Genomic DNA, 26,466 nt, shown 5'->3' with positions numbered 1-26,466 from the left:
CGGGCCTCGGGGCCCTGCGGAAGGAGCAGCGGCGCCGGGGACCAGCGCGCATCGGCCGACAGCGGCGCGCACTCTCAGAGCCTGCGTCGCCTGGGCGCGGATGGCTTTCCAGGCGGCCGCGCGAAGCGCATCCATCGCACCCCTCTTTGTTGAGGCGCGGCGGAGAACCAGAGCCCCCCTGGGCGTGAGTGGAGGTGCCCAGAGCCGCTGCCTATGCAGAGCGTGGGGGGACTCAAAAGGCGGGAGCTCGGGAGTAGAGACTTCGCTTCCCACCCGGGCAGGCTGGCCAGTATCTCGATCCAGGAGCAGGTCTTGGGCACAGGGAACCCCGGGTGCACGTCGCCAGGAGCTCTCGCTTGGAGTATGGGTGCTCAAAGGCTGCGGGGAGAACCCGCCAAATATACCTAAAGTTTTTTTTTTTTTTTTTTTTTTTGTATTTTTTCCTTCCCCTTTCCCGGTGCGCTCAGAAAGCGCACTGACTGGGGGAAGTGAGGGGGGCTGGGAAGCGGAAGCTTTAGATTTTTTATTTTCCTCTTTAACTGCGAGGAATTCATCCGGCAACTAGGTCTGTCTGGGCCCAGCGCTCTTGGCAGTAGAGAGGATTCTCCCACCTCCTCCACCCCCCGGTGGGCTCAAGGTGCCAGAAAGTTTGATCTAATGCCGGGTTACGTCATGCGTGCGGAGCTAGCTGCTGGAGTTGGCCGAACCAGGAGGTGGGAGCCCTTCGTCTGATGCCTGACAGTGTGCAGCAGGAGGAACACGAGCGGTTACCTGGAACCGTTTTGCGGGTGTTCCTGAAGCCTGCGGAGTGCTCGGGAGGCTAGAGGATGGGTGCCGGGGGCCGGCCCAGGTCTCCAGCTGGTCCCAGGCCACCTGCACACGTTCCTTGTTCACGGACTGTGGAAGTGGGTAGGGGTGGGGGTTGTCCAGAGTGCCGGGCGGACCCCTTCTGATCCAGAGCAGGTCCGAGACCTACTTTCTCCCGGCAGCGGTCGGCCCCGCTGGGCCCACATTGCTCTGCTTCTCTGGGACCGAGGCCAGCTTCCAGCTGTGGGTTGGTCTCAGTGCCCGCCGAGGAGGAAGGAAATAACATCGATTATTCCTAAAATCCCAGGTTTTTCCCGGGGCTGAAGTGGAAGTTGGGAGGAGAAAGGCGGGAGGCCAAGGGGAGAGTTTGTAGTTGCTGCGCGCCCTGCGCGCCTGAGGAGAGGGGGGCTGCGGACGCCTCCAGTTTTTCCTACCTCCCGGTGGCTCTCCGCCGGCCTCCCGCCTTCCTTTGTTATGCAGGCATGGGAGGGATCCCCTTGCTAGAAGTAATGTCCTCTCTGATGAAGATGGGCAGATTTCCTCACCAGCGGTCCACGAGTTGCCAAGCAGGGGGAAAGAGTCTCCCCACCCTGCTCCCCAGGAAAGATAATTACACTCAGGTAGCCCAAGTCCTGATAAAACCGCCTGGCCCAAGTGGAGACATCCCTCCAAATTTGGGAAAAAAAGGCTCCTGGAGGTGGGTGGTGGGATGGGAGACTATTTCTTCTTTGACATGCCACTTGCCACTATTAGGAAAAGAGAAAGAGAAGCCATCCTGCCAGAGGAGATGCCTTTTATTAAAGCTGACAAGACAAATAGAGCAAGCTTTCTAGTTGTGATGGCGTTAAAAGCAAGTCTCATTATGTTGGTTTTATTCCCCTTTGGGCTTTATTAGGCAGCCTATACGAAAGAGAGGAATTTATATTTTTATATTTCTAAACTTTAGGCCTTTTAAATAAAACGACAGTGAAATTAGTTAGTTGAATTTGGGACATTTGGCTCTGGCTTGTCTTTTCTTTCCCACTCCAAACTTCACAGTGGAATCTTTTCTCATGGTGTTAATTTATTTGGATATATGGGTATTTCAGGCATCCTGGGATAAAACAGAGTCAGCAACATCCCCACTCTTCCCCTCCTTCTTAACCTGTCAAGCTAGTCTGAGTTAGTTCGAGGACATTTTATCTTAGGTTATCTCTGTTTTATGCTTTTTGATACTGTTGTTTGGTTTGAGATTAGCACATTGATTTTTGTTACAGGTCATGTTTTTTAATAGATTTGCCCTGCCTGCAGAAAACTCTTCTGCTCAGGATGCCATGGTGGCTTTCAACCTGCCCAAAGTTAATCTGTAGAATTTTAAAATACCATGAGTATTCGTAAGTCAGGATTCTAATTTGAAGTTTGTGGAAATACCTCTCTATTTGGCCATTATCAATTTGATAATGGTGAAAGAATGATGAATAAGTTAGATTCAGCTCTAACTTATTCTTAGGGGTTTGCGGATGTGTTTATCTTCATAGGTTAATGCAGAAAAACTTACTTTAAAAAATTATAATTTTAAAAGTAGGAATTGGTAGGCAGATTTATTTTAGAAATGTTGAATGAGATGGTGCCTTTTTTTGGATGAATTAAGAAAAGTCAGCTTGGATGTAATTTAAAAGGAGCCAAATGCAAAATAAGTGACTTAGAAAGAAACACAGATTATCAAAAAGGTAATGAAGAACTGTTTTAGACAATTTGTAGGGGTCTACTAAATTTTAAAATTTAATGTTTTATATTCCTTCATATCTCTTATCATTTTATAGCATAAGGTAGCTATGCCTTTTGGTTTTACACAAATCCTGTCTTTTAAGATCTTGCTAAAGTAATATTACCAGAGGACTTCAGTCTTCTGGAAAAAAATAGAGAACTTTAATTGCAACTTAAATAGACTTAAAACATTTTTCTCTTAGAAGGAAAGTTCACTGGGCACATTAAGCTGATAATAAATGGATGCTGTGGCAAAATTAAGTAAATACACTTTAGCTTATACCAATAAGTATAAATACTCACCAGTACTTTGATTTGAAATTATGTTTAGATAAAATTAAAAGTGGGTATTACACCTTGATCCCAGAGTTTCGATATCTCATTTTGTAACTTGTGTAGTCACAGGAGTTTATCAGCTGCATTGGGTTTCATTACCGACTTCTGCAGTATCATAAGCATCCAAAGATCTAAGTCCACAGAAGAAAAAATATAAAACTTATTTGCCATTTGATAGTTTTGCTGTTAGAATCTGTCTTCCCAGGTATTCACTTCTGGAAATTAGATGTTCAGTTTTCAAATGATGGTAACTTATTAATTGTCAATATTTATTATTCGGAGGTGGGCCACACTAATTTTATATGTTGACTTGCTCCAGATCTCTAAAACAGCAACTGAAACCTATCAGTCTGAATGGAAATATGTAACATTTTCATAAATGCATCTTTCCTGTTTAAACATTTGAAAAGTTGTATCAGTTTCACCTAACTAGTGAGTGTAGCAGAAAGGTCTTTTTAATGTTATGCTCAATTCTGAACTGGCCTATTACTAAGTAAGTTTGAATAATGAAAATCCAAATCAAGGAGACTCTTACTATTTGTCCCTAATTTCTTTAATAATGTAAAGAGCTTTTAAGTGACTTTTAAAAAGACTTTCAATAATAAAAACTTTCTTTATGTTCTCCCTTAGTAGTTACGTTTATAAAGCTAGAGATGACTCAGTATCAGTAATAAGCCTTTTAATCTGAAGCATGTTATAAACACTTTGGTCCTTCCAAAGAGAATATTCTTTCAAATGCTATATATATTGTAAAGTTATTGGATTCATTTGACCAGTTATCAAAATGATGCTAGGATAATTAAACATGTCTCCTACTGGTTTGGCATTAATGAATGGAATAGTAAAATAATACAGCGGCAGATATAACCAGCATACTTTAAGATGCTGATTCTCCTCAGTACGGTTTGAGTATTACCAATTTAACATGTTATTCTCTTATGGAAAAAAAAGTCTGTAATTCATCTGGGATTTTCTGAATTTCAACCTAATCATAAGTTTTCTCTGGACTTGTAAATTAAACATTTCATGTTAGGGCAGCAGGTAATTGACACTGTTTAGTTTTTCTATCATGTAATCTCGTAGTTGTGAAAGTGATGTGAATTTTAGGTCAACATTCCCAAATCTTCCAGGCAGTATATAGATCTTACGTATGTGAATATGTAGAGAGAAGCAGTTTTTCCTAATTATAGCCCCTACGTATTTTTCCTCTTTCAAAATTCACTTGTTTGATTTTGCAAAATCTGAGCCACCAGTGTTTTATTGTACTTACCCCAGTATACCAGTACTGTGCCTTTCCCACTGACAAACAAATAAAATCAATTTAGTTCAAATCTAAGAACTTGTTTTGAAGAAAGTTGGAGAGTTGATCTTGGTTTTGAATGAGTTTCATCACCGACCTTGTCAAGGATTAACTTTATTTTTAAAGATTTAAGTGTTTTAAATAATATTTCCTATATTAGAAACATAAAAATTCTTTAATAAAAGCAATTACTTAGACTCTTTCAACTTTATTAACTCTCAACCTCAGTGTAATAGATCAATGTTATTAGATATAATGGGATGATTCTTTTATTTCGATATTTATATCAGAGTTTGTGTAAACATCTGGATAAAAATAAAGCAGTATGATGGGCATTGATAGCCTATGTTTTTGCCCTTACTTGTAAGAGACATGAAATGAATCCTCTTCCTTTTACGCTTTTTTGCATCTAGAAATTTGTAGAAGAAAAGTGTGGTTTTTATTTTTGGCCAGTTTTCTATAGAGATTTGAAGGCAAAACAAGTTACTGAAATGTTATGTTCCATTGATTTTATGCATTGTGTTATATATTCATAATAAGCTCTCAGAAATAGCTGCCTTTTTCTTAGGGGCCTGGAACATCACTGGCTGTTTGAAGCACACTTAGCTGTACAGTCTCATTTGGTGTTTCCAGTGTAAGACTAGGGTCAATAAACTCCTTATGATTAAAAGAATCAGAGAGAGCCTTCAGTAGTTCATTACTCCCTGTTCGTTGATTGTAGTGGTGTTAACTAAACCATTGGTTCACTGAAGGAATATCTTGTTGCCATGTGTGTTCTGGCTGATAATCAGTAGCTTTAGAGGCTTCCAACTTAAAGGTTGAGGATCAGATTTGGAAGGAGCACTTAGTTTGGGCAGGGGGAGCAAATTAACCTTGTGAATTTCTTGCCATTTAATCTTGCAAGTTGCTGTTTGAAGAGGCATCCCATTGCATTCTGTCCACTGGCCTGATTTCCTGTTGGATAAGAACAGATAGAGATGAGCGCTTCCTCTTCTCCCCTGTTGCTATGAGCCTAGCAAGCTACTAGCTTCATGCTGGGCCAAGAAAATGAATGAATACAATTAGTCCTTCAGGAGTCTTGGTCTTCGGAAGCTTAGGAGTATATGCCAAAAGAATGTACTTTTGAGAAAGAGGAAACATTAAAATATAAAGTGAACAAAACATAAGAATGTGTTAAGAAGAGAATTTTACATGTGGGTAGCACTTGGTTTATTGTTTATTGTTTCTTTTCCCAATATAATTCACTTGAGTAATAGTTTTTTTTTTTTTTAATACCCTTCAACACTCTTCATTTTTTTTTGTAGTTGTTTTGAATAACCTCCAGCAGTAATGAGAATTTTAAAAAGCTATGAAATTTTAAGTAATGAACCACTCTTTGTTAGCTGATGCCATGTAATTGATTTTCTTTTCAGAAACAGTATACAAACTGTTAAAATAGCAGCCCTGATTAGAATGTCCATGTTTAAAAGGCAGTTTGTAGGTCCCTAAAGTACAGTGAGAAAGGCCTGGCCACTTATCCAGGACACTCAGTCAGGACCAGTCTTCCAAACTGAGAAAAAATTGCCTTTTGATCATTTGTGACAGGTAACACCTTCATATTCAGGTATAAAAGCCTCTCAGAGGAGTATAAGAAATGAGATATTAATATTCACTTTTAGTAATTTGTCTTATGATGGTGGTCTTAGACAGCTAAACATCAATAAATTACTGTCTCTTTTAAGGGCCTGATTTATATTATTAGATTTATATTTTAGTCTCCTTCTCAACTATATCCTGAGCTGTTTTGTAGAAAAGTTTCTCGTGATTAATTTGAACTTCTACTGTTTCTGAATGGGATATTACTCACTACCAGGAGATCTGTTTCCTCTGAAATTTGCCTGCATTTATGTTTTCAAAATCGTCAGTTATAAACAAGGCAGCACAATGACACAGAACCACTTAGTTTAAAATTAAAAAGTAGTAATATGGGTTTTTCTGTGTTATAACTATTATGCCTAGTTTTGAGCATTGGCGAAAAACGTTCTTTATATTTTACTCCTTATTGTACTCTGAAGGATTTATTGTGAACTACTGAACTCTCTACATTATTTTCTAATCTGAAATGTGTGTGGATGGAAACTCTTGACTTTGAGGCTGTTGAATATAGTATTTGAACAGGGAGCCATGCATTTCAATAAAACCATTATTTTAAAATAGTGAAAACTCCTCCTTGAGTTAGCTAGTTGCTGCGAGACAGTGGTGTACCACAGTGATGGTTAGCTCAGCTTTCACTCAGGTAAAATTCTATCATTTTCAATAAGGAAAAATAAACCTTTGTCATCTTTAGAAACATCTTCACGCAATTGACACTTGACAGGTTGAAGAAAATGTTACTGTCAGGTCTTATTTTCCTCTCAAGTGAGAAATAAAAATAGTTTTGAGTGATCTTTAAAAAAAACTATTGAAAAATTATTTCAAAATGGGCAAAACTGTTTTTAGTTTTTATGTATATGTCATAGAATTAATCTGCCACTCGTGTCAAGGAACGTCATCAGAGTACAATTACAGCGGAGGCTGTCTAAGACCTCAGGTCCCAGGATGCTAACTTTAAAACGCCAAATACCGTTGATTCGTTAGTAACTGGCTATCTCTGGGCATTTTACGATGGAATTCTGTAAGAACTATAAGATGTTGATACTATTGATGCTACTGCTTCTCAAGTGACCTGATTTTCATGACTGATGATCATGATTCTGGTATGAAGTATAAGTGGGGATTTGGGTTTTGTCACATTTCCATGCATTTGCATTGGACAGTCACATCATTAGCATACAAAGATCAGACCTTTTTAAAAAATTGCTTTTACTATTAATAATTTCCAGTAACTGAAAAGCATACTCCATAGATTTCCATGTGGAAGTGCGTGACTATAGACTTGGAGATGAGGAAAAAAATATGCCCAAGTTCTTGTTTCTTGATTTAGAAAAGCTCGGTTTTTGGCTTTCGGGTTAAATCAGCGTTTCTTTTCTTTCCCCCTAGAAGCAGCCATCTTGTTTTAAGACCGATTTTATTTCTTTCATGAAAATGGTCCGGAAATGAGTATGGACGCTAGGAAAGGACTGAACCACTTTATAATCATTTTGGCAGGGCTCTACATTTAAAGGTCTGTCTTATCTGTGAACTCACCGACATGCTATCTTCTTGTATTTGGTTGACAAAGAGAGGGTATTTTAACTTAGTAGTAATGTATTTTAAACCCAGGCATATTATAATTTCATGTTACATGTTGGGCTGTACCATGTTTACATATGTATGCTCCTTTTGAAGTTTATCATCTATTGTTAATTTCTAAGTAATATATTAACAGCCTCTCTTATCAGCGGCCCTCCCCCCCCAGTCCTGACTTGCGTTTTTCTGACTGTGCTAAGTAGTCTTTTTTATTTGTTGGTTGACTTTTTTTTTTCCAAATTGCTCAGCGGTACCAGGAATCTTTCTCTATCTACTAAGTGGTACTGCTAAAAATGTAGTTCCCTCCAGAAATGAAGCATTTGGGGTGCTTTAGGAAGCCAGAGATTCTTGTCCCTGGAAGACAGGCTCTCACTCTCTCATTCTTGTGGGTTCTTATCGAAAATAATTTGGGAAGTAAATTCATATTTGTTATTAAAAATTATGAGCATATACTAATTGAGTCTGTTATATTTCCCACCATGTTTTGTATTTCTGAGTACATTTGGAGGAACATGTGGCCTAGTAAACTTTACCAAAAATTTATACTATGCTTCTTGCCACTGCATCTGTTTGACGATGGCTGGCAACATTATTCCCGTATAAAAACAGAACTTCTTACGATTAATTTCAAAATAACCTGACTCAGTCAGTGTGATTAAACCTGGCACAGATTGAATACTTCTTATGCCACAGATTGCTTCAGTTCCTTAGAACTAGGATTTTTGGTGGTTGTAGATACAATGTAAAGGTAGTAAATAAAGTTCATGTTTTAACGATAGAGTGTGTATCTCATGGACTTCTCATTCAAGTCCAGGTCGGAGAGGACAGTTTTTGTACCCAAACCCTTTCCTCAGCTATCCGTCATCTGTTTTTCTTTGGCTGATGGAGAGAACTAAAATAACCAAGTGTTCAAAGTGACCTTTTTTGCTTTAAATGAACTGACAAATACTTTTGTTTTTCCTTGCTGTTTCTAAGATGCCAGAGTGTCCATTCTAGTTTGATTAGTGATTTATTTATGTATGTAGAAGCTATCATTAACAATTTGTGCTTGCTTCTTCCTGTGAAAATACATATTGTGAAAGTAAATGAAAGTTTCTCCTGTTAAAAATGCAGTTTTGTGGTTTGAGTCAAATCAAATCATGGCTTACTTTGGTCAGATAATTATAGTGCTAATTGTTATCTAGATTTCAATGGTGGTGGGCCTGATAGTTGATGTTTTCTGATACATAGACGCCAGTGGCATACATAGCTCTGCCACATTTACCTAACTTTAATAATATACAGGGTAATAACTTTTGGTTAAGTTTTTAAAAATAGTATTTAATTTTATGGAGACACATGGGAATAGGAAAAAGAGGAAAAATAATTCTAAATCTGGGGAGATTATCTTTTGTGCTTAACAATTAGGTTAAACAAAGTGGGAACAAATGAGCCTAGTTCCCCTTATATTGTTTCAGGGCAAGAAAATACAGACAGATGTCGGAATGTGGAAGCTGTGACCTCTGACCCACACAGCATGGCCACTGCCGTGGCACACAAGTGTCCTGAGCCACCATCGTAGCAGCACTTTCTGAAGTGACTGACACTCTAGTTGGAGACCCTGAAACTGATTCTGTAGCTCTTTGCAGCTCTCCGAAGTCTCAGTCTTTTTAGCTTCAATTTTAAGTTCCTCACCTTAGCTTTTATGAAAAATGTTTCTTTGGCTTAAACAGAGCTTTTGTGACTTCTGGATGGGTTCTGTATCCTGGGAGTCACTATCAGTCTTTGCCTTCCCCCAAATTTATTTTCATTGGGGCTGGAGAATGGAGGGGGCTCGGATGGGTGGTTCTGTTGCAATAAAGTGTTTGTCTGCTTTATTTAGCTAATATGTATTTTTTTTTAAAGACAGATGAAAGCGGTGGTTTTGTTAAGGGCCTTTTCTTTTAGCCTCTGCTTTGCAATCTCGCCAGTAACCCCTGGGTTCAGACAGACCATTAATGTTTTAGATACTGTGGCATTCAGTATTTTCTTCATATATTTGTTTACTGTTACTGCTTCAATAAACTTTTATGCCTATTTCGGTAGTTTTCTGGCAGGGGCTCCATTTATTAAAATTTAGTGACCCAGCACTAAGAGGGGTACAGTTCAAATCATGGTGCTCCTGACAGGGTTTTGTGTCAAACTAAAGAAAATAATAGGGAAATGAAAGCTGCCAAAATGTGTCTCCCAATTACTAATTAATCAGGCGAGAAAGGACCTCAGTGACAGATCTGGTGTCTGCCATGACAGCAAGTCGGGGAATGCCTTATTTTAAATACTGTATAAAGCAAATTGAAGTAAGCCTCAGGGAATATAGCACCCAGATATTTGATATCACAAGTGCTGATTTTTTTACATCTGTGAATAGCAAAGCAAAAAACCAAACTTGAAACTGAATCTTTTTACTCTTCACTGAGATATCAAAATGTGAAAGTACTCTTTACATATTTTGCCCATTAATAAGCAATGCTTTTATTCTTATTAATATTTTATTACAGATATGATAGTATTCTTGCTTTTAATATTGATGTAGCATTGTATACATACTTTATTGTTGATGGAGACTTGGGGAGAAATTAAAAATTGTTTCTATCATATGCCTGCCATCAATATTTTAAGAATTATTATATCAAGGGACAACCCCCCCAAAATATATGTTTTTGCTGTCCCAGAAGTTCCATTCTCTTCTGGCAATGTTCCTACTATGGTTGCTGGACCCATAATTAAATGCCTGTTATTAGTGTATTTTTTCCATAGCATTTACAACCTAAAAAGAAAAGGGGCTTGTATAGAACTATAGCTGTCAAGGGAACAATGAAAACTAATTACACACTCTGCTATCACCATTGTCAACCATACTCTTGGGAAAACAACAACATGACAGTGTGTGTGTGTGTGTGTATGGGAGTGTGTATATGTATACACGGTATTTCATATGAATATATACATATTGGGTCAGATATACCTCATAGCTTAATTTAAAACTACGGGTTTCCTAAAGCAAAAAAGTATATATGGAGGATGATTTAATTCAGTTAATATAAAAACAAAGAAAATTTTTGAGGGAGAGGGTTCCTGTCCTGCCTTTTCTTGGGGAGAGGGTTCCTGTCTTTTTAAAATATGGTCTAAGATAATCAGCCGTATTTATGACTAAATATCTTCTTATTTTGAGTATCATTTTGGAATGGTCCTATTATTGACACAGGTATGCTGTTGTATTTCATTATTTATTATGTAATGATCTTTTTTTTTTACAAATCGTTATATCTTTACTTAGCTCTAGTATTTTGTATTGGTATCTGGTTATTCGAGGATTAATTACTATGTTTATCATGGATGATAACCATCTCTCTGTCACTTTTTTTTGGATGGCTTTGGCCATTTCATTGTTCAGTAGGTGGATGTGAAAAAGAAAACACACCTAAAAAATGACATTTCTGAAACTTAGCCACTTTCGTGCAAGATTTGGTAAGAAAAGACTTTGAGGCTATTGAATAGCTTGAGGTTTAGGAATCAGTTTTGGATTTCAATCAGCCATGCCTTTCCTGTTCTCTGGTACCACACAGAATCAGGACTTGGCCCCATATAATGTTTTCCATTACTGTTTTGGTTCCTTGGGTGAATTCTCTTTACTGTATTACAAACCAAAGCCAAATGGGCAAATTCAGGAGTTATATATTGATTTAAACTTAGTTTTCCAAAGTTTTCACATTAAAGCACTGTTATAAGTAAATAACAGTAGTGTTATATTCCTATGTTGAATATCTAAAAGTTACAATTGATAAAATATTCATTGAGCGATATATGTGTACATAGTGGAAGGCATACATACAGTGGATTTGGAGAAGAATAAGCATCTGTACCCTTAAGGAACTTGCACTTTTGTGTACATTTATGAGTTGTGTACGCATAATTACAGTACAGAGTAGAGACTACTATAAGAAATCTTCACATCTGGATTTATTCAGCAAATACTTATCCAGTGTCCACTGTGGACCTGGTAGTGTTCTTGGTACTGGAAATACAGTATGTAAACGACACCCCTGCCATCATGAAGCTGTCTAGTCAGCGATTACTGCTTTTCACATACTAATGTACACACAGGCCCTCTGGGGGGTTTGTTGAAATACAGATTTTTGATTTAGTAGATCTGGGGCAGGGCCTGGCATTTTGCATTTCTGGTGGGCTCCCAGGTGATATTGAGGCTGCTGGCCTGGGCAGCAAGGTGCTAGATAAGTCATTGGGAAGAGAGCTTACTTCTGCCTCCTCCTCCAGGGCTATTGGTTGTATTTACCCTGAACTTTCTGTGTAGTTCTACAATTCCTTGAATGGCTTAGTATGTGTATGAGGGCAAGTTATTTGTCTTAAGGCCTACCAGTCTTCATTTCTAGTGACTTTCTCCCAAATCTCAGACAAATAAAAGGGATTTTTACATTGAGGTTTATGCACCATTAAAATACACCACTCACAAAAGTAACAGGCCAGGGATTTTGTTGTAAGTCTTGCTCTTTACAGACAAATCTACTGGAGTGAAAATATTGCCTTGGTCCAAAAAGTTTAAGGAGGATTCTGTCATAAATGTATAAATGTATTTGCAAACCCTCCCCAGAGATATTTTCTGTGGCAATGCCAGCATTACACCTCAGGAACAGATTTTTAACACTTTCCAGTTTAAATCCACGTGGTTAAATGAACCTCAAATGTTCATTTTACATTCAGCACAGAAGATGACAAAGAATTTCTCTGCTTCCACTGGTGGGGTTCCTTGGAGCTAACTTTAGGAGCTTATACTTCCATAGAGACTTGGGGTGAAAATACCCTTCTGCTCTAAAATTCCACCGTCCTAGTGTCCTTGGTGAGAAATTTGTTTCAGTAGAGTCTCAGTGATACAAAGCCTATAAATATGCTTCTGTTTTTTTTTTTTTTTCCATTGCATATGTATCATTTGCTTTTGCAAAACAATTATGTGATGGTTAGATTAGCAAGGATAGAACTAGTTAAATTGAGATTTCTCTGCCTGCTGTTGTTGTTCCTCACTCTGTATCTATAAATACAATATTACTATGCTCCTAAGTGAATTTTAAAGTCTTTGAAAGCATAAAGGAGCCTTGCTTAACCAATATACCTTGGTGGAACGATTATAAAAAGATGAATCTGTTTGTCTGTACATCAGCTGTATCTGAATGACAATAAACCAAAAGTAAGGAAGGATGGTACTCTTTTAATTCAGGTATCTTTTTGTTTTTAATAACAATTTTACCAACACTTTTGTGTAATTATCAAACAGAAACAAATCTTTTCATTTTTAAATCCTTAGTAAAATGTATTTAATTAAAATATTGTGTAACTTTTATAAGAATTACAAATATCATTAAGAAGGGTAAATCAAGCCATGTCTGTTTATTTATTTTTTTTTGTGAGTTTATGTTTATGCTCATTTTAGTGTAAATAAGAGTCTGAGACAGTGACTCTGAGGTGACACCCATTCAGAGTTTGCAGTTTTAGGATTCTCATAGGTAAAGAAATTTGACAATCTTCTGTGACTATGTGTGAATTTAAGTGATTCCTAAAAGTCTGCTATGGGTTTAGAAAGATTATTAAATTTAGAAATAGGATATCTTCATTGAATAAAATGAAGCCATTTGCATATCTCTAAGGAATGACTTTGTTCAAAGTGGAGTTGGTATACCTAAGACTTGTGGTCATTGCTGTGTTGCGATAAAGTAGAAGATGCCCAGTAGTTCTAATTCTTTTAAAAAGGGAAAATAACTCAAGGCATTAACAGTGATTTGTTCTCATACACTGAACAGTTTTTAAACTCAAGGCTATTAACAGTAATTTGCCCTCAGATTAATAGGTTGTAACCAAGTTCTTTGATACATTGATATTGGTATGTTTACAGATGGCTTTTAATGCATAAAATAAAGGCATTGAATGTATGTACTTTTTGTTTTGAGTTTTTATGATAGCAGCTGTTTTGAATAAAACTGGGTTTGGATGTTGGCTAGGCAAGGCTCAGAGAGTGAGATGTTAAAAATCCTACATCAGATTAGATTTTTTCAGTTGTTTTTGTTAATATTTTTGGTTACATTTCAGGTGTAGTTAAATTTCAACTCTAGTTGAGTCTAAGTATGCCATTACATTCATAGGGATGAATTTGAACCTCACTTTCTTCACCCTAACAAATAAATGGGTGTAGTAAAAATAATGTCTCCCTTGTATCTGTGAAAATTTGAAGCAGGATATAAGAAACATTTACAAAAATTAGAACAAAGATTGAGGGAGTCAACTTACTATGCACTGATGCATCTCACTCCATAATTCTATATGTTTTTATAAGTTGCATAGAAAATAGTCTTACAAATTCAAATTTATTTTCAAAACATCCTGGAAGTGTTGCTTGTTAAAGATCAGGTTGTCCTATTTTGCAATGTATGTTGTCTCTGATAGATATGATTTGTGCATTTCCATCAGATTTTCTTTTAAAAGAATTCACATTTTAGGGCTTTAACTTACAGTTTCTACTTGAGTAATAATGTGCAAGGAATGACACTTGAGAGGCAAGTGAGCTAGGACCTTCTTCCAGGAAGGAATCTGAGGTCTCCTTTGTAAAGTTGGTCAAGTTTATTTTTAATATCCTCTCAATTTGTCTTTAATATATTGTTTCCTCTCGACTTCTGAAACCCTAATATTTTGCTTTGGACTTCACAGGTATAATGAGATAGCTCCAGCTCAAAGGAGAAATTAACGAATACCGACACCCTTTGGGAGAGTGCTTGTATTTCCAATGAGGAGCTTGTTGAAACAAATCAATTCCTGTCTGAGGCTGTTCTTCACAGGCAGCCTGGCTGTCCCTGGGACCCTTGGATTTTTTCTGAATCCTCCTGCTAGGAGAACAGAGGTTAACCTCTTGATGTCTCTGTGCTTAAAAAGCTCCTGTTGTCAGCTGCTTTTAAACTTAGTACATATTAATTACACACACATTGATGTTAGGAGCATCAATAGTTCATAACAGCATCTAGCTAAGAAAGGAAACAGAATTTGTCCAGGAATGCATATTTTAATGCACTGAAACCTGAGTTTCTTTAACACATTGCTGTCAAAGGGCTACTTTCCGGTAGAATTGTCTCGTGGTTACTCAAAGCATGTTTTTAACCTCACATGTTTATGGTTATTCAGGCGTGTGTGCCTGTTACTTGTTTTAAAATCACAATCATATACTTATATTTTATAACATTTTGCTTTTGAAGGTATAAATCTCACTTAAGCCCCAGAAAAATGTAATTCATAAGGGAAATTATCAGTGATCCTAATGTGCTGTATTGGAAATTTAGTGACAATTAAGGACAGCACTTGGCCAGTAGCAATACAAATATTGAGGTTAGCATGAGCAATACCAAAATTATTTGAAAGAACATTGATAACTCTGAGTAACTGATTTCCCTTCATAGTTCAGTGTTTTTAATATTTAGAATTGCTATGCTCACTGGAATATCAGACTGACCTCTATAGCTCTTGTAGCATTTCATACAAAAGTGGGTTTCTTTTGTCCTGCTAATTGGAAGTTAAGATTTGTCATGGGAATGAGCTTGCTATGAATTTATTTCAAGTTTTAAACTTTGTAGTTTTCTGTTCCTTGGATTTAGTGTCTGAAGAATGATTTATGATTACAATCCTGTCCCTGTTCCAGCTTTCCTTTCTTGGCAAAAGCGTTGTCAAGAAGTTTAAATTTTGACGACTTACTGACATATTGTATCATTGAAAAATAATTCCTGATAATTCACATATCAGTTAAAAAATATCAGCAAGAGCCTTCATTTCAGCTAGGTTGACTCAGTATTTTCTTTCCACGAGAGCATGTTGATTGATCAAATTGAGTGTATAGCAATCCAGTAATTCCTTAAGATGTTGATATGATTAGATTGAGTTGCATTTTAATTATTCAGCTTTTATTAAAATGGTAAAGCATGTAGTAGAGATTTGAGTTGAACGTATTTCAGTGCATTTGATGAATCTAAACAAATGTAATAGAACACGCTGGTCCTAATATACCTAACCTTTTACCTCATATTTTTTGAGGAGGGACAGTTTAAATTCTCTTCATTCTCTTTACCAAAAAATGGTAAATTATATCAGTTTTTTACATGTTTAAAATATAGACATATTCAACCCCTAGCTTGGGAATCTCCATATGCCGTGGGTACGGCCCTAAAAAAAGTTAAAATAAAAAAAATATAGACCATGGTGAACTGCCTTTTAATACTAGGTTGTCATAAACTAGAATTTTTAAGTTTGGATAGTTGCAAATCCTCTTTAATTTCTCTCCTATTAAAATTTTAAGATCATCCGACTGTCCTTATGGATATATTTTAAATGTGAATGGAATGTACAGTTAGGTCTTTAAGCAGAAAGAACCAAGGCTATGTATTAATTTGAATGGAATAATAAGCATTATAATTGATTTAGAGCACACAGCTATGAATTTCTTTCCTCGGGTAGCTAACTGAAATCTCTAGTAATTTTATGTGGCCTTAATCATTTTGGTAAAATTTCCCAACTGGCACTTCAGGTTAGCTTTCTGACCATTGACTTCGTAAAAAAAATTAAACCAGCTGGGCAAATACAAAGTGATTGCCAGTTAAATAGTTTTATTCTTAATAAAGAGAATATCTCCATATTTACATCAATAAGAGGTAATGCAGACTTATGGGAAGATTCCTGTAATACAGTATTAGAACCACTTCCTTCCCCATCCCACCTCCCACCTGCCATCCCATAGTAAAACCACTGTAACTGGTGGGAAGAGAGTGTTTGTGACTTTTTCTTTTTTCAGTTACTCTCATCTGCCTTCTCAATATTGCCAAGCTAGCCAACACCCATACTAGAGTTTACCAGAATTTGCATGCTCTTGGTTCTGGGTGTTTGATAATCACAGCTTCTTCTTAGGACACCCTTGAATTGGTAGTATAGGTGAGATCTGGTTTGGGAGTCAGTCAAGGGGTTTGGCTTAACCTTACCCAGGGCCCTTGCAGTGTTCTTCCGGACAGAGTAGGTAAACACTGGCAAGCTTTGGTTGATTGATAGGATCAGGGCCCTGCTCACAAGCTATGCAGGGGTCACATTAAGTGGATTTGCACTGCAGCCTAATATGGAGTTTTAAGACTGAAGTACAGTGATCGGTGTTGGAAGACGATTGGTTTTTCTTGTTATAGATTGCTAATTAGTCTTGAAAGTCTAACCTGTTTTGTTGAACAGCCTCCCTGATTTTCCCTGAGAAAGTGGTTTGGACAGTAATCTATTTACTCTGCCTCTATACCCCACTTCCCTCTTGTTAAAATAAAATCTAGAAACCTCTGGGGACTCCCCACTGTGGAGTTCTGCTTGGAAGGAGCTTTAAAACAGTGGCTCCAAACCGAAGTAAATATTGACTGGGTCTGGGGCTGGCGGAGGCCTGCTCAAAGCCTGCTATTGTTCCTGCTTAGTCAGCACTCCAGAGCCGGCTCAAGTACGCATGTGTTAAGAGGGGAAGAAAGGCTGTGGAGGGAAGGGAATAGGGCCGGCAGCTGAACTCGCAAATGTACCATAAAGAGGAAAGGGAAGCCGACTACAAAGCCAGCAGGAGCTTAGGCTGGGTTACAGAGTGCCTGGGAGACAGAAATGCCACCACACTCCTGGCCCTGTCTGTATCAGAGAAGTTGAAGGTACACGAAGCTGTTGGTTTTGGTGGGTCCAAACCTGGTGAAACCTGCATGCCGGGGCTGCTGTCTTCTCAAGGGCAAATGAAATGTAGCATTTTGGTGGAATTGGAAGAGAGATGAAGAGTAAACCTGGATTCCAGATAATCCTTCTCCCTGCCTGATACCTGTTCTGATGCTTCTGTCAGCCTCTCCAGCTCCAGCTGTCATGTTGGATTACACACTCTCTTGGGTCTCCTAAGTGCTTTGGCACCCCTGGGGAATCAGATGGGTGAGGGAGAACCATATGCCATCTGAAATGCAAGTTCTGAAGTTCTGAAGAGATGTTCTTATTCTATGAAAAATTTAAACTTTTTTTTTTAAAGGAAAATTCAGTCATTTAAATATGGAACAGATTCCCTTGTTTAAAGTGGAGCACTTTGAGTAAAAGCTGACTGTATTTTTGCCATTCAATTCAAGAACCCAAACAAACAGCTGGCTAACTTTATGCTTTAGTAAAAACCATCCCGGTACATTTACTAACTGGAAAAGTAAACATCCTTAAAATGAAATTCTCATGTGTCCTGACTACAAAGTGATTTTTAATAAAGACACAGTAACACCAATAGCATATTTGGATTGTTGTTCATTTTGACTGATACTCTTAAGCATCCCTTCATCTTAAATGCCTCGCCTTCTGTGACATGTGAGGTGAACATGTCAGTGCTAAAGACCACATGTAGCCAAATACCAAGACAATTAGAAAACTCATTATTTGTCAAGGCAGTGACCAAAATGTTCTGCCTCACTCAGGTTTTTAATGAACAACAAACATAATGTTACCATAAAGCAGGGAATAAAATGGGCAGAGAAAGAGGGGTATCAGGAACTGCTTCCTGGAAGAGGAATAGCATAGTCTAGGCCTTGAATGATGAATATGACTTTAACAGAGATGGAGACAAGTAGCGGAAGAATGTTCCAGGGATTCATAGCAACAGGAGGAGAGAGATTATTGGCTATAAGTTTGTCAGTGGACCTGCGGGATATACAGAAAGTATAAATTCAGGGTGAATGAGATCTGGTGTTAGATCAGAAGCTTGGGATGGAATGGCTCAGCTCAGTTGCTGGGTCTCACGGTGAGCCTTCTGATATCAAGGGGGAAGGTGATTTTGATGGATTATTCTTTGTAGCGGGTGAATTATCAGAGTTCTCATAGATAGTGTAATTGTTCTGTGCTGTTGTGTATCTTAGCCACTGTTAAATTGCTTTGCAGATATAACTGAATACCGGAAAATGTTGATGGTCTTCAAATTAGGCTTGGTTTATACATGATTAGGTGGTAGGATGATAAAAATCAGGGCCATTTTCATATTTTCACATTTTCAGATGGAACCTGAGGGTGCTCCAGCACATTGAAATTCTTTCTCTGATTTATGGATTAAGCATTTGTTTTCAAACTCATTTTTCAGCCAAAAAAAACTGGCCATAAAAATCATTAGCATAAAACTAATATGTTAAAAAAAAAAGAAAAAGAAAAGAAAAGAAAAATGCAAACCATCAAATAAACCTCAGGAGAGTTTTTAGAAGAGATTGGGATCTGGGGCTCTTCCTACCTCTTGTCCCCAGCTCCTGAGATGCTATGAGGAGCCCCTATGGCTTTTGATTCGATTTTCAAAACCCTCAGGTAACACCTTGGTGCTTACTCAGCAGAGGTAGGATGATTCACCTCTCACAGACACAAAAGTGCTTCTGTGCCCCTCCAGAGACAAAGGACTTTCTGAATAGCTCCCATTTATTGAGCACTGACTGTGTACCAAGCACAGTGCTTTACAGACTTCACAATCATTATCGTGTGTTTAAGCCTGACAACACCTTTTATGAAGAAGGAATTAAAATGATCCTTCTTTTACAGATAAGAAAACTAAGCTTTATATATTTTGAACCTGGCCAGTTAATGGCCTTGCACCTCCTAGCTGGGCTGTTTGGAGTGACACATTCTGTCTAACAGAACTCAGTGAAATGTTAAAAGGTGACCTTGAGACAGAATTTTCAGGGCGGTGTGGTGAAGGAGAATGATGGAGACTGTATGCTAATATGAAAGGAGGACCAAAAATGCACACTTACATTCCTCCTTGTTGAGCATTTAATGGACTGAGAGGTAGCAAGCAGCAACTGTTGCACCTATAGCAGATAATTAGTACCTGGAGGTTAAATGTTTCATGGACTCATTCGTTGGAGCTAATTGTGAGGCCGTCCATATGCACATACACACAAAATGTGTGTTGTAGATGAGGGGGGATCAGACTCATGGGAAATTTGCATGCCAGCTAGTTTTGTTCCTCTGCATTTGCGTAAGCTTGATTCCTGAGAGCTATCTAGGGTATAGAGCTATTTTTGAAGAATTTCAGGAGAAATTCTGGAATTCCTTGAATAAAAGTTTCAGAGTTTAAGAATCATACCATCAGGAAATTATCCCCATATTTAATCAACATTCCTGCACTTTCAGTCAGCTTTGGTTTATATAATACGTGGATTTACTTAAAAATTTTTAAAGGCAGCTTTTAACCTACTCTATAGTACATTCATTCTAGAAACAAGAAACACGTGCTTTTTTCAGCTATAAGGGACTCTGTGTTCTTTTGTGTCCCACATCCCACCCCCAATTCCCATCTTTTTTCCCTTCCTGCTTCTTTTCCACAGTTTTTTTTTTTTTTTTTTTTGCCCTATACCTTAACAGCCAGTAAATTATTCCTGATTACTTTCAAAGACAAAAGTTTCCTGATAGGACGTGGCTGGATCAGGTTGCCAGCTAATCTCCAGAGAGACAACATAGAGGGGGAAGAAAGAGTTTTGGCACCTTATCCGTTATGGACATCTGCTGTGCCAGATTCACCCAGGTCTTTAGTTGAAACGTGTACCTGGAAGCATTAGGTGATTCATCGCTGCAACAATCCTTTGTGCCTCTGCAGGGAAAGTTGTTACCCTTCTATTTGAGCGTGTATGAATAACATTGGTATATGGATAATAGCGGTAGTTTGTGTGTACTCTCTGCATCTTTGTACATATTCTGTTTCCTAGATTATAAGACTCCTGAGTTCAGGGATGGTAGTTTACATGCAGATTCACGATATTAAAGGGCCGGCTCCTGATGGGTAAGAGTCTGAGACAGGTCCTCGGTATACTCAGCTTCTCCACTAACTAGATGCTGTGGTCCTGGACAAGTTTTTTAAACTTTCCCTGCTTCATCTACCTCATCTGTAAATGAGAATCATAATGTATTTCTTTGATAGAGTTATCTGGTTAAATGACATATTACATTAGAACAAGGTCTAGTACAGAGTATGTGGTTAGTAAATGTTCGCTTTTAATAAATACTTCTGCATGACTATTATCATGATATAAAAAGTCAGAAAAGATACAAAAGATACAAAAAAGATTTTTTATGTACAAAAAAATATCAGAATGATGCAGAGATATGTTGAGGAGACAGCATTGACTAACTTTGGAGTCAAGATGATCTGGGTTCAAATGTTGACTCTTTTCTTTTAACTCTCAGTTTCCTCTTGCGTAAAATAGAGAGGGTGTATACTTTGTGATGATCCAGTGAGAGAGTAAATGGATGTAAAATGCCTTCTGCCTAATATCCCTTCAGTGAGATATGGGTATTATTATTATTATTAATTGGAGAATTAATCATTCGAGTATTAACCCATGAGACATATTGTCTGCACATCGACTTTGTTTCTTCATTTCACTTTCTTATTTGCCTGTAGTCAAATGTTTTGGTAGCCTAATTGAACTCATATGTTAATTGTGTGGAAATTCTCCATTCTGATTTTGTCAGTTTGAAAGATAAACTAATATCTTTTTTTTTTTTTTCTTACCAACTAGATGTTTGGCCTTAAGCAAACCACTGGATGCTCCTCAACCATATTTTCATCTTGATGACAAGGTGATTGAATTAGTTGATCTCTTATGCTAGAGCATCTGACTCGAGGATCTGAGATATGTCAAGGCTTTGACACACTACTTGACTGTTTGACCTTGGGCAAGTCACTTAACCTTGGGCAAGACACTTAACCTTGGTCAAGTCTGGTTTCCTCATCTGTGAAATGAGAGGATTGTTGCCCTCTGGGAGGTCGTTTCAACGTCATGAATCTTTTGGTCTCTTTAACTTCTTTGGTTAAAACATATAATGTACTTCCCTTGCCCCATTTTGTTTGATCAGTGTAGAGGAACTAACACATATCTAAACTTTTAAAAAGAAGACACACATGATTTCTCTTTTTCACTTTCAAACTTAACTTTAAAGAGTAAAACATCTTTTTTTTTCTTTTACTTCTAAACATGAATTTAAGGATTTATTTGAAAGACCATCCTGAAGTTACAGTTAATCAGTAAGAAAAATAATGTACCATTTCATAGCTTTGGGTATATGTTTTATACCCAATCAGCCAAGTCACCCTCATCCAAATTAATGATTCCAATCCTAGATTTGACCCAGGGAGATTTGGACACAATTTTATCTCACGAAACTCTCAATTTAGCTTGGTTCTAAAAATTAAGAAGAATTTTTAAAAAGTGTTTCAAAAGAAGAAAAAGAAGGACCTAGAATAAAAAAAAATTTTTTTTTCATTTCATAGCTCTGAGATCTCACTCTTAAGTTGATTTACTGAACTGTTTGGTTTTCATTTATTTTCACTTTGCCTTTGGAAGGAGATATGAAGTAGAATAGGGAAGACTTTAGAAAATTAGGTCAATGTGTAAGTATTGGGCACAGCATACTATTATATAGTTTAAATCTTTATCATAAGTTATATAAATAAGACTCTGCTCTCATAGTTTTTTTTAATCCTGTGTTTTTGCTGTAGCTCATCTAATTTTGCATACTTATTTCAACATTATTATTAAAAATGTAGGTAATGTCACGGTAGACTTTGTAACATGAAGTAAACATGTCCAACATTACTTCAATAATCACTAAAAACTGAAATGGACAAGACATGCTGGATCTTCAAAGTAAGTTCTAAGATGGCAGTTTACCATACAGTATAAGAAAGAATGATTCGGCGAGAAAATCAGTTAAAATTTTAAGTGACTTATGCTTTTGCATCAAGATGATGGTAAATGAGAGAGAGGCATAGAAAACAGTAATGAGTAATTATTAGCTAGCTCGCCTGTTTTATGCTTTCCTTGTATTACACCTGCTCACAAAGGAGAAATTGTCTCATTTATTTGGAGACGCCTGGCCCACTTTAATGCCTCTTCTCTTAGTAGTTTCTAGTCAAATTATTCCTAATCAGTTTCATGCGTAGATTGGACTTGCTTCACCCCATTTCCTGTGGCAGTGTGGGTTTTCAGTGGACTAATCACAATCACAGAGCACGAAGATGTGTCCTCTTAGAGGTCAGGCCTTGTTCTCATCCAAGTAGATTGATTTGTGAGCAGCGGCCATTACTGACAGCGGCTGTGGGTTTGCCACTGTTTCTGCATTTAGTAATTTGTTGGACATGAACTTAACATTTTTCATTTTCTTTGCTGTCTAATAAAAGCAGTCTGACTAAATTGAAGAACCCAAGTTTAACTTTTGTAGCATCTGTTTTTGTTTTTTCCCTTAGCTTGTAATTTTGTAACCTTTGGTTGTTGGTTATCAGAATGAGTATTAAAGTAAATTTATTTTGCTAATCTTCATTTCTAGTTAAAAATATAATGATGCTGATTAAAAGACATTCTTAAAATGAGTTCATTCTAATAACAATGCTGATTATGAAATTATGATTTTAAACTTTTTTTTTTTTTTACAAGTAGTGAATAGTGAATTCCTGTTAATCCCTTATGGACAGTTGTAACAACGAGGAAATTGTGAGATGCTGAAGAAAGTGTATATATAGTAGCTGCATATGTTGACTGAACAGTTTGAGTGTCTGGTTCCTGATTTTCCAGAATTGCATAAGATAGAATTACACTGATGTTAGTTAACATGCAAAACCGAATCATTTTATTTAAATACATACATAAACTGTATTTTATCTGCAAATTATTTCATCTATTATGTCATTTGCTTTTTTGTGTTATGTTATCAGTGTGACATCATCTCAAAGATGCTACGTTTGAAAAAAAAAGTCAATACTTTGTATTATAGGGCCTTTATGCATAACTTTCATTTATGTGATTTTTACTTAAACCTACTCATTAGCTATGTACAGTATGCTGATAATATTCAAAAGTCCTGATTCCATAGAAAAATTACTATATCTGGAGACACTTGGAGAACTGATCTCAAATATGTATACTTTACACACACCAAAAAAATCCTGCGTGATAAATCTTTTCAGTAAGATTTTTTTTCTCTGTTCTTTGGAATCAAGGCTATTCCATCTTAAGAACTGCATTCAGCGACAATATCCCTGGTAATAAGTAAAACTATTCCCAGCCCTACCCCCATATTCCTGTGAAAATATTCTGTTTTTTCAGAAGCAGTAGTTTTAACATTGTCTCAACAGCTACATCTTTCAATGGTGACACATAAAACATGAGCGAGTGTGACTATTCCTGTTCCCATGTTTACAGGGAGACCCAGGAACTCAAGTGGATTTGTGAGAGAAAGAACTAGCACCCACATGTTTAACTACTGCCTTCCTCCGTTAGCTTTTGCATCTGTCAGCAGTGACTCTCACCGCACTAAAGACATTAATTATATCAGGTACACTGTAATCACCATGGTGTCAGGGCTGAGCCTTGTTAATCTTTGTGTTTATTATAGTTAGCATAGTGCTGGGCACATAGTAGGCACTTGGTAGAATTTTTTAAACAAGAATAATAATGCCATTAAGCATGTAGCATCAACTGCGATTTTGCCCATGCTTCCTTTCATAGAAAAGGAACTACGCTTTAGTTAACACATTTTGGGCCTGATAATTATAAGCCACACTAACCTGTGATTATTCTTCACAGTACAAGTGTAAACAGATCTTTATTCATTGTTTTTCTCGGCCACATTGTTTGGTCTTAGCCTCTTAGGTCTTTGAAGAGATGGATTGACGATGGCAAAGCAGGTGACAGGCTTCAGGCCACAGGGAATGTGTGGTCAAGTGAGCTTAGCTTTCTTCATGTTATTGAATCCTCCATATTTAACCTGTAGAAAACAGTCAGAGCTAAATGGCTGATTTGGTTATAGCTTTGGAAGGGCCTTTAATGGTGCTTGTGTTTTTTGTTTTAGCAATCTTCAAATCAAGAATTACATCTTTAAAAATACGTATTAAATATTTGGGGGCTAGTCTGTAAAGGCTTGATGACTTTAAGTCTGTGTAGGGTTCTCAAGAGTAAAGTCAAAATGACATTTTCCCCCAGATCATTTTGTAGTAAAATTCATGCAAAAACAGCTATTGGGTCTGGTATTTTAGGGAAAATTTAATGTTAAAACAAGACTAACTATAAAACCTGATCCAATATATTGTGTGCAGATTGGTTAAGATGGCACTAAAAACACTGTCACATACATACAGAGTTTTGACAGAAATAAATTTGGTAGTGACGTTAACATACGAATAGTGAATGCCATTTAGGGGGACTTTTAAACAAAATGTCATGAATGGTATTATAAATTGAATTTAGTCATTTCTGGATAAAATATGAATGAACAGTTAGTGTTACAGAAGTTAAAGGTGGCTAAGAAAATACGTCAGCTTCTGCAAAGCAGATTTACTCATCTTCGTCCCCTTGTTTGGAGCTTATCACACAATAGACATTTTTATAATTTTTTTATAATTAAAAATCACAATTTTTATAATTTTTTCCAGATGAATTTAACTCATACTCAAACAATCGAAAACATTTTCAAGTCGTGACATTCTGTAACCTGACAGTTTTTTCGTCTTTAAAAGTAAATTATAGGTTTTTTTTTTTATTAATTTTTTTCCCCACTGTACAGCATGGGGGCCAAGTTAAACTTCCATGTATACATTTTTTTCCCACCCTTTGTTCTGTTGCAATATATATAAGTATCTAGACATAGTTCTCAATGCTACTCAGCAGGATCTCATTGTAAATCCATTCCAAGTTGTATCCGATAACCCCAAGCTCCCCATCCCTCCTACTCCCTCCCTCTCCCCCTGGGCGGCCACAAGTCTAGTCTCCAAGTAAATTATAGTTTTAAAAACTTGTTGCAGAAACTCACTTTTTAACTCTTGAGCATCTACCCTGTGTTAAGTATTGACTAGGTAATTAAGATATTTTTGCATACCAAGATCAACAATTATTCATGAATCAATAACTGAATTTATCTGTTTGTTTTGCTTTCCAGCAACCAAGTTTGTGTTTACATATGGAATTTCTTTAGATAATGTTGCTTTTTTCACTTTAAAGGCCCTTCTTCTCCAGGCCATGTTTTCTTCATTAAGTTGTAGAAATACGTTTTGAAATGAAGCAAAAGGTTCTCATATTTTTTTTCTGTGTTTCTTTTTCTTTCCTTTTATTTATAAATAAGCACTAGACTTTTTCTGAAGCTTACCAGGGGCAAACAAGTAGCAGAATAATATTTGTCTGACGAATCTGAGCCAAGGTGACTATTTCTCTCTAATAGAGGATGACAACGGCGGATTTAAGAAGTCATCCCCTATTGTCTCCGCACAAAAACCTTCCGCCTGCATCTTGCAGCTTGTATCACTTCTAAAGGATCCATGGGCAAACTGCTGAATTTTTATTAATCAGCTTAACTTAATGAGATGAAAAGACCTTTTCAAAAGAATGAAGAAGGGAGAGACAGATACTGAGAGCTACTCTAATTCTTTGCCATGAAAAAACCATTTTCCTTCCAGATTTTTTGGGAAGACACTTTTAGTCCTGTTTCCAGGTAATTCATCTGGCTCGTCTTTCTAATTTTCACACACTTAGGAACTCTCTCTAGCCATGTGCTGCCTTTATTATTATTTTTAAAGAAAGTAGACAGCTATAAAGAAGAGTTAATGAGCGTTGAGGGGGGAAATACCTTTGGGAAAGAAGGCAGGAAAGCTTAAGCTGATAAAACATGACTCCTTTTTGATGGGGGCTCTGTTTGGATAACTTGCCCTCGTCTAAATTCTTCTCTCTTCCCGTCCTTCCTGCTCCCTCCTCTGTCCCTCCCCCCATCTCGTCAAGCCTATTTCATAAACGGTAGCAGCTGGAGATCTTTTAGTGGCATTCAGGGATTATTTCCCTTCGGGGTTTTAATAAGCCCTGATGTCTGAAACACAGTATAGACGCTTGTGGAGACAATCACCATTCAGGCTGAGGACCATGGAACGTTTCAGGGCTCAGATGGTTGGGTCCAGGCAGGACCCCAGGATGCATGGAGCACAGCAGATCACCATAGCAGGGAGTCGCCAGGCCCTGGAGGAAGAC

The 26,466-nt window shown here is 37.3% G+C and overlaps 1 protein-coding gene across 3 annotated transcripts in view; it reads left to right on the top strand.

Moving 5' to 3' along the window:
* Window positions 1–26,466, top strand: part of EFNA5 (ephrin A5) — a 288,170-nt gene that overhangs the window by 5,825 nt on the left and 255,879 nt on the right. The window contains exon 1 of one of the 3 annotated variants that reach the window (XM_021084602.1): window positions 21–713. The exons of the other annotated variants lie outside the window; for them this stretch is intronic. Coding sequence (XP_020940261.1) covers window positions 658–713 — 56 coding nt within the window. The 5' untranslated portion in view covers window positions 21–657. Of the gene's footprint in view, window positions 1–20; window positions 714–26,466 lie in introns of those variants that run through there. 3 annotated transcript variants of the gene reach the window in all.

Source organism: Sus scrofa, chromosome 2 (assembly GCF_000003025.6).
Source record: "Sus scrofa isolate TJ Tabasco breed Duroc chromosome 2, Sscrofa11.1, whole genome shotgun sequence".
NCBI lineage: Eukaryota > Metazoa > Chordata > Mammalia > Artiodactyla > Suidae > Sus > Sus scrofa.
This window is presented reverse-complemented; position numbering and strand designations above follow the sequence as displayed.